The sequence below is a fragment of the Triticum aestivum genome, chromosome 3D (assembly GCF_018294505.1).
Source record: "Triticum aestivum cultivar Chinese Spring chromosome 3D, IWGSC CS RefSeq v2.1, whole genome shotgun sequence".
NCBI lineage: Eukaryota > Viridiplantae > Streptophyta > Magnoliopsida > Poales > Poaceae > Triticum > Triticum aestivum.
The window spans coordinates 590,605,697-590,623,100 of NC_057802.1; the positions used below are offsets into that span (position 1 = coordinate 590,605,697).

The 17,404-nt window shown below is 42.6% G+C and overlaps 1 protein-coding gene across 1 annotated transcript; it reads left to right on the forward strand.

Annotated features, from left to right (window-relative positions):
• Nucleotides 1–10,382: 10,382 nt before the first annotated feature.
• On the forward strand, nt 10,383–11,308 carry LOC123075713 (probable NADPH:quinone oxidoreductase 1). The gene has a single exon (XM_044498255.1). The coding sequence runs from the start codon at nt 10,408–10,410 to the stop codon at nt 11,026–11,028; it is 621 nt and encodes a 206-aa protein (XP_044354190.1). The 5' UTR covers nt 10,383–10,407; the 3' UTR covers nt 11,029–11,308.
• The last annotated feature ends 6,096 nt before the right edge of the window (nt 11,309–17,404 follow it).

Genomic DNA, 17,404 nt, shown 5'->3' on the forward strand with positions numbered 1-17,404 from the left:
TTTAAATCATGAAATCGAAAAAGTTGACGCATTAGAAAAAGTTCATCAAATTTGAATTTTTTTAACTAATTTGAAAAAATAGTTTATGAATTTTAAAAAAATTGCGGCTTTTGAAAAAAGTAAATTGATTTTGAAAAGTCATGTTTTTTTTAAATCACGGATTTTAAAAAAGTCATCGATTTTCATAAAAGTTCAGAAATTTGAAAAAATCATTGATTTGAAAAAATTTCAAAAATTTTGGTAAAAGTTCACAAATTGCAAAAGGTTAGTGGATTGAGAAAACACAGGAATTTGGAAAAAAGATTATCAATTTTAGAGAAAAAATATATATTTAAAAAATTCCAAAAAATAAAAATCATAAATTTAATTTTTTATGGATTTGAATATATTCATGCATTTGAAAAAGTCTGTGAATTTAGAAAAAATGAAAAAGAAAAGGAAAAGGAAAGAAAAGAAAAGGGCAAATAAAAACCATCCGAAAAACAAACAAACTGTTTAGAAGCTTCTAAAATGTTTCCCAAACTGGTAGGGGTAGTTTCTGGCCAAATCCTATTCGGCGCCTTTAACGCCCGATACAGTTGATTCCACAAACGGGCGCATACCCCTCCAACGCGCTAGGCCGGCCCAATTTACTTTTTGTCCTGTTCAAAACTCGCAAAAAAGGTGCGACCCTGAGAATCGAAACCGTGACTTATATTGGTTAGATGCGAGGTCTAGAAACCAATAAGCCAAGGTACATCCGCGGGACGTTCTATCTATTCTTCTTCTTCACTCGTGCCCCAAATTGTGTTTTTTCTTTTTCTTTTTCTTTCCTATTTTCCTTTATCTTTATCTTTTTTCGTGTTCCTTTTCGTTTTTCATGTTTATTTTCTGTTCGTTTTATTTTTCTTTTTCCCTTTTCAAATTTGATGATATTTGTTTTCAAATATGTGACCTATTTAAGGTTTTGATGAACCTTTTTGTAAAATGGTGAACTTTTTCAAATTTGGTGAACTATTTTGAAAGTCGACGAACTTTTTTTCAATTTGTGAGATTTTTTTCAAAGTCGATGAAATTTTTTTCAAGTTCAATGTACTTTTTTCAGAATTGATGAACTTTTTTTCAAAATTGATGAACTTTTTTCAAATTTGATGAACTTTTTTCCAAATTAGTGAACATTTTTTTAATTTTTTGTATGCTTTTTAAAAAATCGATGAACCTTTGTTCAAGGTCAATGCATTTTTTGCAATTTGTTGAACTTGGATGAAATTTTTATAATCTGTGATTTTTTTTATTTGGAATTATTTTTGTCTGAATTCTTGATTTTTATTATAAAAAATTAATGCTCAATAGTTGACCCCACCAAGGGTTGACAGGTCAACCAGAAACCGATCGATGGTGTTTCCTAAACGGCGCCCGTGGCGCCCGTTCCTTCATTAATTTCCAAACGGCGCACACCCCTCGTCACGTTGATGAACTTTTTTTCAAAATTGATGAACTTTTTTCAAATTTGATGAACTTTTTTCCAAATTAGTGAACATTTTTTTATTTTTTTGCATGCTTTTTAAAAAATCGATGAACCTTTGTTCAAGGTCAATGCATTTTTTGCAATTTGTTGAACTTGGATGAAATTTTTATAATCTGCGATTTTTTTATTTGGAATTATTTTTTTCTGAATTCTTGATTTTTATTATAAAAAATTAATGCTCAATAGTTGACCCCACCAAGGGTTGACAGGTCAACCAGAAACCGATCGATGGTGTTTCCTAAACGGCGCCCGTGGCGCCCGTTCCTTCATTAATTTCCAAACGGCGCACACCCCTCGTCACGTTTGGGCCGGTTCATTTCACCTTTTTTTCTGTTTTCTAAACTTCAAAAAAATGGGCAAAAGCAGGGATTCGAACCACTGTTTCCGTAGTTCTGCGATAGGCGCAATAACCACCCGACCTGCTCACATACGTGTGATTAAGTACATGTTTTTCATTCATTTCTTCTTTTTTCAGCTTCATTTGTTTTTCTTTTCTTTTTTGCTTTTTCTTCTATCCTTTTTTCATATTCGCCATAAAATTCTTCAAATCGATGAGTTTTTTTTCAAACTTGTGAACTTTTTCTTAAACTCATGAGTTCTAAAAAACGATAAACTTTTTCCAAATTTGACGAACAAATTTCAAATTTGTGGAGAAAAACAGAATCAATGAACATTTTTCAAATTCAATGGAATTTTAAAAAATTGGATGATTTTTTTCAAATTCGATGAACTTTTTTAGTTCGACGAACTTTTTTCATCTTTTTTCAATTTGATGAAAAAAGTTCATCAATGATTTTCAAATTTGATGAACTATTTTCAATTCGACGAACTTCTTTTTCAAGTTCGATGAACTTTTCTTCAAATTCGATGAAGTTTTTTCTAATCGGTGAACTTTTTTTCAAAGTTGATGAACTTTTTTTCTAAAATTGTGAACTTTTTTCAGTTTTTTTTTCAAAATTGATGAATTTGTTTCAAAAATTTTATGAACTTTTTCCGTTTTTTGTGAACTACTTTTTAAATTCATGAACGTTTTTCAAATTCAACAGACTTTCCGTGTATAGGGGCAACGTTTTTTGCATGTTCACAAACTTATTTCCAAAATCTGTGAAGTTTCAGTTTTTTAAAAGAAAATCGTGTATGGGCAGTTAGTTTTTAAGTGTTGGAGGTGCATTCGATCACTAGTAACAACATGTCATAGCGGTTAGCCGAACGCCTGTAGATAGAGAAGGGGCGAGTTCGATTCGTAGCGGGAGCGTAATTTTCTGAATTCTATTCGAGATTCAGCTTCCAACTAGGCTTCAAAAGAGCAACCCACTAAGCTTCCCTGTAGGAGCTCCCCGATCGATCAGGGAAACCGGAGGAAGCGGATGCGTCGCGAGCGATCACTTCGCCTTGGTCTTGGGCCGGCCCACGTACTCAGGCGTGTGGGTGCTGATTTGGTCTACTGAGGTCTCTTGTTTCCGTTAGTAGACGAAATAGCAAAGGTGCGGTCGAGCGTGTGATTGCGATGAAATACTTTTGGGCGGGGCATTACCGATACTAAGATGAAATTCGAAATGAGAAAGGGCTTCAAGCCTCATGCTTTCCTGTTTTATTTGTGAAGGAAAAAAGTGAAATGGGCCGAGCTCAAGTGAAAGAGGGGGTGTGCGCCAGTTTGCAATATGTACTCTAAAAGTGAAATGGGCCGAGCTCAAGTGAAAGAGGAGGTATGCGCCAGTTTGCAATATCTTATATTTACTAATTGGAAGCACCAACCGAGGCATCATGTTAGTCCCAGCAAAACATAATAAATTAACCGTTAGATATGCTAATTAGACATCCGTTAGATATGCTAATTAGACATCTAAAACCGTTAGATTAAGTGCCTGAAGGAGTCCTCACCATGTGTCCCACGTACATGGTCCTTTTTCTGACAATATCTCACGTACATAATTAGAGGCCCTATATGTTGATTATGAAGTAAAATCGAGGACAGCCGTGAGCCATCATAGTTTGCGTAAGAAAAAAAACCCAGCCGTTAGATAGCGGAGCACTTGATAAATCCGAGTACAAGGGTCCACATCATCTTCCTTGAGCGATGCTCTCCTTCTTCGTCCCCTCGCTTCGCCTCCTCCAAGAGTCCAAGCCAGCAAAGTAGTCTCGCAAGCATCGATCAAACCTCGATTTTGCTTCAGTCGCCAATGCCTCCATGGAGCAGCTCGATGGGGATGCGTCACTATGGCTTCGATCTGACCGTTTAACCCATTAGTCATGTCCGTGCCTTCTTTTTCCTACAGTCATCCCCGACGCTTCCATGGCGAAGCTCGACAGGGAGGGTGACCTCCGGCGCGTCTCCACATTAAGAAGTTGCTGTGTTAGTTGTTCAGCTAGAAATTTTATCGGTAATCATATCAATCTTTATTATTATTTTCAATATAGTCTTATATATATATTAATTGGAGGCACCAAACGAGCCATCACAGTAATCCACATCATTAACCCCATATGTTAGTTGATCTATGTAATTGATCTATCTTAACCCCATGATTTACGTTACTTTTATGGAGAAAAAAAGAGCCAACCTACACGTAACAATGATATTTTAGTACCCTCAAAGAAAATTTGATATTTGGTAATCTAAAACACCTTATGTTACCTTTATGGAGAAAAAGAACAGCTAACCTGCAAGTAACGACCCTTCAAAAAATAACCTACAAGTAACGATCTGTTATTCAATATATGTAAAAACACTTTCCGAGCATTATATCTAATTAGCTATTAACCGTAGGATTATTGGATTAGGTGATGATTTTTTTACAGTAAGGATGAAAAGATGACAAATATCAATCTCTTTTCCGATCTCTCTCTTAATCATGTCTCCAGCTCACGCCGCTGCTGGCTTCTATCAATTAGTTAGGTCAATCGAGGCTGGCTTCTACGTGCTTATCTCGCCGGAAAAGCTTCATGCCGATCGTACTGGGAACGAATCAAACTAGCTTTGCTTCATCACCGTTGACAAGTCAACGCTGCATGCCAGTATGATCAGGTTTCTTTTTCCATCAACCATATCTCTCACGTGCTTGTCTTAGCAGACGAAAGGAATCGATCTGAATTACCTGTACATACGTATGCACATACATAGTTACATACAAGCATATTTAAGTGGGATCAATCAAGATTATCTTCTGCTTAGGAATTGACCTTGGCTGTGTGTACATGTCTTCTTCATAGAAGAAAATTAAGTTCTTATTAGACGTGCGACATGAGTCAGGAGCTGTGCCAATAGTCCTCTCTTTCTCTATTTGGACAACGTCCGTCCGGCTCCTTCTCTTTTTACGATTGTCGCTAAACACGATGATCTTCTTTAACTTTTCCAGGTGGGGACTCAGCTTGCACCACTGCGCAGAGAGCTGTGCCAATAGATATGTGTAAATTCTACAATCATGAACTCATTGAAAATAATATATATCCTTTTAAGAATATATATTCTTTTTCCACATGATAGGAAATACACACTGTTGCATGTTCGCAACGATTTAAAACTGTATTCAATTATTATTTCAAATTCCATAGCTTATAAATATTGCACGCAACAAATATTAACAAAACTATAACTCATAAACATCTACTTAAAAACTGTCTAGCCCGTGCGAACGCACGGGTTGAGGACTAATGTACTCTAATCGGCACCTGAAGCTGTCAAATGTGATTTGGGGGAGGGAGCGGTCCACGGCGGCCATGGGGGACGTGTGTCACGTGCGCCCGAATGCTTCTGATCTGGGCTTTGGAACGTGTTGCGTGCTTCCGGATGTGTGGGCTTTCCTTTGTTGTCCCACCGCACGCGATATAAGCGTCGTGCTGAAAAAATTCTGTTTTTTGCGCAGCCGCTCCGGGCGCTCCAGCGGAGACGCAAAAAATGCGCGCGCGGCATAAGTAGTTCAGCACGCGGAGCAAAACGGCATCGCGTGCCGCTTATTTCGTGCGCTCGCTTTCGCGCGCTGCACACTCGAACGCCCGCGCCGCACCCTCTTCGCAGCGCTGCTTTCGCCCCGCCCGCGCCGACGCCAGCGAACTCGCCCGATGGACGGCCACGCCGACATCCCCCTCACCCTTTCCTACACTCGCGACCCCTCCGCCGCCGCCGCCGCCACCGCAAACCCTAGCTCTGGGAGCTTGGCTTCGCCTCCGCCAGTGCTCCTCCAAGCACCGGTCTTGCACGCGGCCTCTTCATGCCGCCACGGACGACCTCGACGTTGGGTGGCGTCGCGCCGGCGCCCGCCGTGGAGCCACGTGCCCCCCTCTCGAAGCTCCCAAATGCGGCGTGGGCGAAGACGGGCAAGGTGTCCGGGAAGAAGAACAAGGCGGCGGACGGCTCCTCTATGCAGCCAAAGAAGAAGCTTGCAGGGCGTGCGACGGATGTGGCGGCGATCGAAGCGCCGGCGAGCTCTCTTGTTGCGCTGGCGGCCGATGCGCACAAGGTGTTCGATGAAATGCCCACAAGGTAAAATTTTGCCAACTTTTTGGTGTTGTTGTTTTTTGAATGCATACATATGATATATAGCTTATTTGCTTTGTTGTATATACTTTGTAGTTTCAATGATGAGACATATATGTCAACTACGGGTGTTGTCTCCAACAATTCTCATTGGTCTCAAACCAATGATGTGAATTTCGATGATCATGAGTTTGAGGTGGACGAGGATGGTGAGGGTAAAGGAAGAGCGGGCAACTACACCATGGACGAAGACATCTTGCTATGCAATACATGGTTGCAAGTGTCGAGGGATGCCACTGTTGGAGGGGATCAAAGTAGAGATGCATATTGTATCCGGATGAAGGAGCACTTTGATCTACACAACAAAAGTGGAATTGACCGCTCGGAAAGATCTCTTCGCTCCCGGTGGTCGACAATCAACCGAGATTGTCAAAGGTGGGCGGCCGCACTTAAGGCGGTTGACACGTTGAACCCAAGTGGCACTAATGATAGAGATAGGGTAAGTGCCATTTCTTTCATGATTCTTCCATGTTCATCATGCTTCTTCTTGGTGTTTCAAGTGCTAACTTGTTCTTTTGTTTGTAGCTCACTATTGCACAAAACTTATTTCAAGGAGAGGAGAAGAAGACCAAGAAAGGGAAAAACAAGAAAGGGAGACCATTTACCTTGCCTCATTGCTATGATGCGTTGAAGGATGATGAGAAATGGAAGCCCCATGACGGTGTCGATGATGAGGAGAGCAACAAACGCAAGCGAACTATTGATTTGGATGATGAGGAGGAGGAGGCATCAAGTGATGACGCCAAGAGAAGCCCTACACCAAACTCGGTTGTGTACTCCAAGCCAAAAGGACCAAATGGATGCAAGAAAGACGGAAAAGAAAAGAAGAAGAGTTAAGGAGATGACAAGCTAAAAAATGCTATGAAAGCTATTGTGAATGCAAGAAAGGAAGCGGACGAGGTGAGGAAGATGGCAAGGAACCAAGATGCGGCAGCCGAGGAGAGGAGATTGGTGGCTGAGGAGAGGAGGGTGGCGGCCGAGGAGAGGAATGTGGCATTGGAGGAGAAGAAATTGGCCATGGAGGAGCGGACTAGATTGTTGGAATGGGAGAAGTACTTGTTCTTCATGGACACATCTACCCTCGATGAGAAGCAAAAGGAGTACGTCAATCTTGCCCGTGAAGAAGTCTTGGTCCAAAAAAGAGCCATGGTTGGCATGAGCGGCATGGGTGGCATGGGAGGCATCGGTGGTTTCGGAGCTACCGTGGGCGGCATGGGAGGCATGGGTGACTTTGGAGTTACCATGGGGGCCATGGGAGGCATCGGTGGCTTTGGAGCTACCATGGGAGGCATGAGTTTTGCGTCTTTCATGGGAGGCACGGGAGCACCTTCAGATGACATGGGTGGACGCATGTCTTCCGGTGTGCCTCACACATTTTCGCATGATGCCGGTGGAGATCTTGGCAACGCCTTCCGAGCTTCCCATGATGATGTGGCGCGACACAATGAAGAGGAGGAGGAAGAATCGGAGGACGAAGATGAGGATGAAGAATCGGAGGACGAAGATGAGGATGAGGCATGATTGTTGATGTGTCATTTGTTTGTGTAAACTTTTATGTCATGAACTTGGTTCGATAATTTTAAACTTGGTTGGATGATGATGTGGGCATGATTTTGAACTTTTATGTCATGAACTTATTTGGGTAATTTTAAACTATGTTATGTCTTGTTTTGATGCTGAAAATATCACCATAAGCGTCGGTTGCTCGCGCGCGCTGTAGTTTAGCGTGTCTGCTTAAGCAGCGTGCGCGTAATTTTTTGCAGCGGCCGCTGGAACCAGCGCACCGTGACGCGTAAAAACTGACTATTCCGACGCTGTAAAAGGTTTCTTACCACGCCGCGTGTTGCGTGCAACGTAGGTATGCACGTGCAGTCCAAGATGCGACCGCTGACGTCGCAGCCGGTGCCGTGCGTTGATCCTCGACTGGAAAGATCGATCATGCATTGAGAACGACGAAAACGCTCATCACGGCAATAATGTCGTGCATATACGGTTGCCAACAACGGGCGTGGTTTGTTTTATGAAAAAGTCCAAAACAAACCTTCAATTTACAGGCGAAAGCTAAATCAAACCCCGAACTCTTAATCCCTGAAATCAGCACACCAAACTCTCTAATCCCGGTCTATTTTAAACCTTGACAGGACATAGCCGGGATTTGCTGAATTGGGCCGACCTAGTAGCGCAGTTGCTCGCGCGCGCGCACTAATCTGGTTTTTCTTAGTTTCTTCTTTTTTTCGTTTTCTTTTCTTTTTTCATTTTTACACATGTCTAATTTTTCTCAGTACCCAATGTACATTTTTAACGCACACATTAAATATTTTTGGATAAAATTTTGATATTATCAAATACATTATGTACATTTATAAATTAAATGTTTTCAAATTTTTTTAAATACATGGTAATATTTTTCCAAATACATGTTTTACATTTTCTTAATGACAATAATTTTTTTCTAAAACTACACAAACACTCTTTTACATGGTTCAACATTTTTATATTTGCATACGCTTTTTGCAAGGACATGCCACATATAGGGGCTGTTTGGTTCCTAGCCAAACCTTGCCACACTTTGCCACAACTAACCTTAGGCAAGTTTGACCAAATTAGGTAGGTGTTTGGTTCTAGCCACACCTAAGGCAAGAATTTTTTTTATGAGCAGTGAACCCCACATGTTATAGACACAAGAAATGTGGCAAGATTCTTTTAGGCAAGCCAAAGTGTGGCTAACAATTTGAGCAACTCAACTAAGGCAAGTGTGGCAAGTGTGGCAAAAATCATGTGGCAATATATGGCAATGATAGTCACAATCCAAACAGCCCCATATTCTGTTCAGGTTATGACACATTTTTTTTACATCACGCAAACATTTTTTTACATTCTAGACACATTCTTTTGAAAATGTCAAAAACACATTTTTTGAAACTCGTGAACATTCTTGAAATGTTACATTTTTTTGAATGTATAAAACATTTTTTTGAATCACACAAATATTATTACACATTGTATAAACATTTGGATTGGCCCGTACATTTTTTAAAACTTGTGATATTTTTTAGATGTCACAAAATATTTTCAGGTTTCAGAAAATGTTTATGTATCAAAAAGTGTCCGCACTTTAAAATTTTGTTCAAGTTGCAGAAAAAATTTATGTTTCAAAAAGTGTTTGCACTTTAAAATTTTGTTCAGGTTTCAAAAAATGTTTATAAAGGTGTTCTCTTTTTCAAGAATTATTACGTCGCCCGTTAAGAAAAAGAAAGAAATAATTTTTACGTCGAGAGTTAAGGAAAAAAACTCGCTTCATGTATGGTGGGCTGGCACAGTCAAGTCCACTGCCAACAATCCGAAATATTTTTTAAATACATTATTTATGAAATTCCAGAAACAATATTTAAAAAATGTGATACAGTTTTGAAAATACGAAACAATTCTTTTTAAATGCTAATAGAGTTTCAAAATTTCAAACAGTTTTTAAAAACAGCAAACGAATTGAATTTGTGCGAAAAATAAAAAACAGAAAATTTTTAACTTCTGAATAATTTTAGAAATGTGCGAACATTTTTTAAACCTCACAAATTCTTGTTGTGTTATAGTGGGCCGGCCCAAATTCTTGTCCGTGACAGAGCTGGAATCCCGGCTGGGATTGTAGTATTCCCAGTGTGCCCAACAGGTCTAGGGTCCAAAATAGACCGGGATTCTAAGTTCAGAGTGCCAATTTCCGGGATTCGAAGTTCAGGATTTGATTTAGCTTTCGTCTACAACTTCAAGGTTTATTTTGGACTTTTTTCTTTGTTTTAATGGTTGCTCAAGGTTCGTTGCACCCGGTAGGACCAATCACCAATGAGCAATGGCATCCACCGGCTCCGTAGCCTCGCCAAAATAAGTGTGCTCGCAGATTGATTAACTAGTGTCTACCCCAGCACGTGGCACACCGGTCACCACAGAACGTGCAGAAAGAAAAAGGTTACGAAAATGGTGTAATTAACTAATTATACGATGAGGGACCATATCACTTTGCGTACGCTGGTCAAAGAATTGCGGAGATGATGAATACTTTTGCCCATCACCAAGCTTGAGCAGTACGTATGCCAGACGAACCACTTGTGCACAATACATATAGAGTAAAACGATAAACATCTCAATGAAATGAAGATGGGTAGATGAATCAGAAGCCGGCCACGTCGCTCTCTCCTTGAAACCAAAAGGTTTTCTATGAAATGACGTCGGGCTCTCACTCATTGCTCGGTTTACAATATTATAAAAAACTGTGTCGGTGGGTGAATCAGCTAGCGCAGCCCAACGTTGACGAAGAAACCCAGTCGTGCGCCTATTTATATACCCGGAGCATACGACACGAGAGGATTCAACCATGGAAGCCATGGCGTCATCGTCGTCGGCGGCTAAGCCTAAGCCCAGCACCACCCTCCGCGTGGCCGCCTTCAGCGGCTCCCTCCGCAAGGGCTCGTGGCACGGCGGCCTCATCCGCGCGGCCGAGGAGCTGTGCGAGGAGTCCATCCCGGAGCTGCAAATCGACCACGTCGACATCTCCGGCCTGCCCATGTCCAACCCGGACCTGGAGACGGACGACGGCGACGGCTTCCCGCCGGACGTCGAGGCGTTCCGGGACAGGGTCCGCGCCGCCGACTGCTTTCTCTTCGCCTCGCCCGAGTACAACTACTCCGTGACCGCCACGCTGAAGAACGCGCTGGACTGGGCGTCGAGGGGCACGCACAAGTGCTGGGCGGACAAGGCCGCGGCCATCGTCTCCGCGGGCGGCAGCTGCGGCGGGGGCAGGGCGGCGTTCCACCTCCGCCAGATCGGGGTGTTCCTGGACATCCACTTCATCAACAAGCCGGAGCTCCAGGTCAGGGCGTACGAGGACCCGCCCAAGTTTGACGCCGACGGGAACCTCGTCGACGCCGAGACGAGGGAGCGGCTCAAGCAGGTGCTCCTCTCGCTGCAGGCCTTCGCGCTCCGGCTCCAGCACTAACTAGCAGGAGCGGAGGACTGAGCGAAGAAGAAACTTGGCACCGTGCGATTACCTAAACGTTAATCTGCATTTTCCTTTGCGTGTTGGATATGTAGGTACTTTTGACTATTTCACTTTCTTTTAGGGGTTACTTTTCACTTTTGTTGGGCGGAATACATTTTGCTCTGTATTCGTGCACCAGTCTTTATGTGGTTCTGTAAGAAAGAGTAAGCTGCTGTAAACAGTGTGTTTGTAAGAAATCACGCAAGTACCCTTTTTATAAACGTTTCGTTAAGTTTTACTCGACTGGTTTAAGTCTCGGTCAACACTGAGATCTGTCATAGAGAGCCGTGCAAAATATAAGTTTTCTCTTCCTTCATTCCAAAATCTAATGCATATTAAGTTGAAAAGTCAAATATTTGTCACGCACTCCCCATCGGCAGTCAGAGTCATGCCTGATGTGGAGGCGGACAGAGAGGCTGTCCAGCCAGAGGACCATGAGGAGGATTGGCGTGAAGAAGAAGATGATGAGGAGCGGGTCCCAACTGCAGAGACGACTTAGTCGTTTGGTGGTGTGTGTGTGAGTGACAAGTGGGCCCGAGGCCAAGGGGTGCTATATGTAGTCAGGAAAGCCAGTGTACTGGACACGCTGATGAGAAAAGTCCTGTTTCGTCTATCTCTCCCTCGTTCTGCATCTCACCTACCCTCTCTTCCTCCTCCCAATATCTCACCTATCTCTCTCGATCCCTCATCCCTCCTGTTCTTACAATATTTTATATATTTGACCAAGCTTAAAATATGAAAATATATGTCATGGCGAATCTATTGATGTTGATTATGTATTGTAGTTTTTGATTTTTGCTCTCAAAATTTAGTCAATTATAGAGAAGTTTGGCTTTTCTGAAAATTAATAAACTTTATATTTTGAAATGGAGGTAGTAGTTTCACAATGGCCACTTATTTTTAGAAGGCTAGCGACTATGTCAAAAACGGGGCTATAACGGTCATATAAAGATCAGCAACAAAGACGAGGAGAAATACGCCGATAGGGTCACCTTGCTTAGAGCATCTATAGCTGCAGGTTGCAAATCCAGGCCCTCAAACGCCCGCGGACGTGTCCGGGCACGTCTCATTTGGTGGCTTCCACACACGCATCCCTCATATCCGAGCCCTCAAATCTATACAAACCATGCAATGCTATGTACATAACGGGGAAGGGCGGAGGAAATCACAATTTCCTCGCCGGCCCCTTCCCCTTCTGGTTGTCGGTGCGGCTGTGCCCCTCCTCCGTGTAGGCGTCGACGTGCCGAGGCGTGTCGTCGTCGGAGCTGGAGGAGGAGCCGTCCGCCAGGTCCGAGTCCGAGCTGCAATGCATGCCCAACATCCTGCGGAGAAGGCTGTCCTGCTCCTTCGCATGGTGGATTGCCTTCGCCTTCGCCGCCGCCTCCTTGGTTGCCTCGTGCTCCGACATCTCGATGGCGAGTCGGAGCACCACTAGTAGAAAAAGGGCCTAATGTTCAGCTCATTAGTCCCGGTTGTATTTGAGCCGTCACTAATGTGACCATTAGTGCCGGTTCCAACGGCTAGGCGGGCCGCTCTCATTAGTACCGGTTCGTGCCGAACTTTTAGCATCGGTTCGTGCCACGAACCAGTACTAAAGAGAGTGGTGGCAGGTAGAAATGTCAGTCTGGGGCCCCTCCAGCACCTTTAGTGCCGGTTCGTGGCACAAACTGGTACTAAAGGTCGCCCTATATAAACCCTTCGTCCACCCGCGATCGAGCTCACTCTGTTTTTCCACTTTCCCCTCTCCTCCCTGTTCTTCCCCTACCTCGAGCTCATCACACATTTTGCCCAAATTTTGTCAAGATTTGAAGGCCTCCATCCATTCAAGTGATCACAAAGGTAAGCAACTTTGTCATTTCATCTCTCATTATTAGATTAGCTCTTGCAATGCTTTATATAGTCATTAATTTGTGGGTTTTAGTAATTTGGGAGGAATTATATGTGGTAATTTATTTGATTTATATGCAATTTGAGCTCAAAATAACTCTTAGTTTGCATATGTAGGTGTGGTTTACTTAGTGCCTTCACGTGTCCGTCCTAACCACCGTCGATCATCCGCACCGCCCGGTCGCTGGCACCACCTTGTGGGGTGAGCCTCTTGTTCTTATCTTTTTTGTATAAAAAAAATCATGTTTGTGTGATTTAGATATATAGTTACTTGTATAATTATCTTACCCGTACGTTGTTTGTTATACGTAGTGCCATGGTTTTGATATCCGTCCCCGTCGGCCCTCGTCCGGGTTATGATTCGGATGTGGTATATTTATTTTATAACTATTTTGTTGCATTTCGTGTTTATCACAAATTATGCCCATCAAGTTGACATAGATATTTTTATCTAGGAGGTATGTGAACCGAAAATTCCAACCGACCCTATTGTCGAGAGGTTAAATTTAGTTGAAAGAGAAGTAGTATTTGAAAGAAAAATTGAAAAGAATTGAGGGGGAGAAGATGGAATTGGAGTTGCATGTTGCCGATGCCGTCGATGATCACAAGATCAAGATGGAGAAAATGCGCTTGAAGATTAGAAAGATTAGAAAATATGCCATTGATAGTGAGGCTTGGTATCATTATGTTGTTGGATCAATTGTTACCTTAGTTGCGATCTTGATCGCATTTGTTGTTGCATTTAAATGCTTTAGCTAGAGAGTTATTTGTATATATGTTGCATTTAAGTGTTGTATGAACTTTATGTATGAACTTGTATTAATTTGGTCTATTCGGCGCTGTGTAATGAAGATGAGCCGGCAATGGATGTACGATGACCGATGCTCTCCCCAGTATGTTGAGGGCGTGCATACTTTTCTGCTTGCAACTGAGGTAAACAAGCGGGCGGATGATTTTATGCCTTGTCCATGTGCTGGCTGTAAGAATGGTCACAATTACTCTAAGTCAAGAACCATTCACATCCACCTGTTTGAGTCTGGTTTCATGCCCCACTATAATGTTTGGACCAAGCACGGAGAAAGAGGGATTATGATGGAAGACAATGAAGAAGAAGAGGACGACGACAACTATCCTGGCCATGGGTTCCCTAAATACGATGGTACAGGGAAGAAGCTGAGCCGGCAATGCGGGAAGAAGCTGAAAAAGAGGCATCAGATGAGCCCGCTGATGATCTAGGTCGGGCCATTGCCGATGCAAAGAGAAACTGCGCAAGTGAAAAGGAGAAGAAGTTGCAGCGCATGTTAGAGGATCACAAGAAATTGTTGTACGTGAATTGCGAAGCTGATAAGAAAAAACTGGGCACCACACTGGAATTGCTGCAATGGAACGCAGAGAATGGTGTATCTGACAAGGGATTTGGAAAGTTGCTGGTAATGATAAAGAATATGCTTTCAAAGGACAACGGATTGTCCGAGAGTACGTACGAAGCAAAGAAGGATGTCTGCCCTCTAGGGTTAGAGGTGCAGAAAATACATGCATGCCCTAATGACACTAGTAGGAAAAGGCTACTAGCAGCGCGGGTAAAATGGCTACTAGCAGCGCGGGTACCCGCGCTACTAGTATCACGCCCGTGCCACCCACGCTACTGCTATTTCGTACCCGCGCTACTACTAACGAATTAGTAGTAGCGTATCTATCATACCAACGCTACTAGTATCCTAAATACTAGTAGTTTTTTCCCACGCTACTACTAACTTATTAGAAATTAAAAAAAATCTATCAATTCCATTCTATCACACAATTGCCGTATCTTACTATCACAGTTCCTCATTGTAGAGGCAACTTGTGTATAATTCATATCTTTTACATAAGTGTAAACACAATGATGTGCGTGTCAGCTACCTACGTAAGTGGTTTTTGCCATGCAAATTCAAAACTTTACCACTACTTCTAGACGTCAGAGACTGAGACATGTTGTCATGGTCCGATCCAAAAATTGGCTCACTCGTCAATGCATGGCACCTTCCCGGCCTGATCTCGCGGCCTACAGCTATGACGAAGCACAGCGGGCAGCCTCGACGAGCCACACTTGACCGATGGCAGCCGCTGCCTTGAGTTGTGCCGCCGTCACGTCCCTCGCCCTCGCCCTCAGCTCAAGCAGGCCCCGGTCGATGTCGGCCTCATGCCACGCCACCTGCGGATGGAGGAAGCCATCGTACATGTGCCCCGCACCCTGAAATCCGAACACCATTAAGATTCAGATTCAGAATTGGCCACATACTGAATCAAGTATATCTGAAATGTTGATCACCTCTCGGGCTCGGGGTGTCTGATCGACTGCTTACCCGTGTGCTGAGGGGTGCCAGAGGTAGATGACGAGCAGCAGCTTCGCCTCTCCGTACATCGGTAGCCATGACACCGTCCAGTCCACGAACCTCTCGACGACCGTCGGCATCGCCACCAGAACCCTGCAGCATTACCAACAGAGGTTCAAAAACTTCAGATTCTTCAGAAGAATGACATGAAAAAATAATGTGGTGCATGTCGATAAAAAGACAATCAGTGAAAAAGACAAGGAGCATACTAACCCCTTCAGGCAGTGAAAATATAATGTAGAGCAGTAAAAGTGGAACATGGCTCAGCATTTGCATTGATAGGGACAAATGTACAATTGGGGATCCGGTTACTCATTGGAACATATGAGTGAGCTATCTTCTGAAACTTTACTTGTGCAAAGGCTGCTAAGTTGTGAATATCATTGCACCTAGATATATCTTTGTAAGACATGCACAGATCCGGTTACTCAAGGAAATAAGTTCATGTAGGATTTTTTATGAGCATTAGCCTGTGTTGTACACTTAATTAGCGCCCAATGCGGTGTTCAAAGTTAGGAGAACTCCAAATTACATAACTCCTCATAAATTCCTAAAACAAAATATGGAAATAGCTAGTCCGAAGGCACATATAAGAACAAACAAATTTGTATGACGAAATGATGCAGTGGATCAATCTCATAATACATCTCTAAAAGTGACACTTGAATTCTCTCATCTCCTTGTGAGCAACCTACTATACTTACATTTTCTAGAATGCCATGGTTTTGTGGCAACAGGGTGATAACTAAACGACCCAGAAAAACATGGAGTGATGAATCAATTCAATATCTTCAGAAGTGGATACTCTAGTAGACCTGCAAGAGCAGATATGGTAGTAACTAAAATCATATAAAGATTCGAGGTTAAAGATTATAAATCCAATTTGTCATTAGCATAAAAATATTAGTTCCATGAAGAAGTTTGTCGACAGATATTTTCTAGTGTTTCTAAGACAGTGACTGAAACATCATGAAAGAAAACACGTTTCTGCATTTTAATTAGGGGGGAGCTTTAGTTCTAAAATACTGGAACTGTGACTGAAAGATCATATATACGATTAGAAAAACAGACCAAAATCCCCGCAGAAAAAAACAGACCAAAAAAATTAACTTCCTACTTACAGTGGCAATAAAATCTTATATGAATGTGTTATAATAAATAATGCTAACCATGAAGTCTTCTTCCATATAACAAAGGAGTGACGAAAACAAAAAACCTGTAATTCAAGTACGACATGCAGTTAGTTAATTATTTGCATGTCAATAGTTCTAACGTCTAGCTACAGATCTTCAAAGTAAAGATTGTGAACTCTATTAGACATGATTATATCAATTAGACCAAATAGAAAATAATTCAATATGTTGTATATCCATTAAACGAAGTTCAATCTATCTTCTGATTATTAGTGTTTCAGTTAGGTGATTAGTCCTTCTACGGCCGCCGGTTAATAGGTGAGCCATGACTTTTTACAGTAAAAAATGCAAAGGAAATAACAGGTTACTCCATTGATCTAACTAGTAGTGAATGAGCTAGTGTAGGTTACTCCATTGAATGAACCCAGCTGGTGTATATATATGGACGCAGCCACCACCAGTGGATACAGGTTCTAGTCAAATCAGACTCACCTATTAACCGACTTGGACTACAAATTCCTAATCCTGGTATTATACTCCTACCAACGCAGCTAGATAGCTAGGACAAGTCCTAGTCGGACTCAAGTTAGTATTTTTCCTAATCTAATTATACGGCCACGTTGATCACACCTTACTAATTCTGGCCGGACACCAGTAACACAAGAAAAGCAAATCGACTCAAGCTAGTTTTCCTAGACTACTACACCGATGTAGATTTGTAGACTAATAAGTTTGGATTAAGCTGTTTACTGCCACTGTACGCAGCCAGGGTAATGACCAAACTAGCATGTGCATGCTGGGAGGGAGGGGCCGGGGTTACCTGCAGCTGCAGGAAGATGGGTGGGAGGGCGCAGCATTCAAGGAAAGGGAGGTCCGTCCATGGCTTGCTTCCTCCTCAGGTGGTTGTCGGACGAATCCTCGGGTCGGTCTAGGGTTTTC

What these genes read in the sequence shown, in the direction of transcription:
- LOC123075713 (XM_044498255.1), top strand. Translation starts at nt 10,408, where the DNA reads ATGGAAGCCATGGCGTCATCGTCGTCGGCGGCTAAGCCTAAGCCCAGC.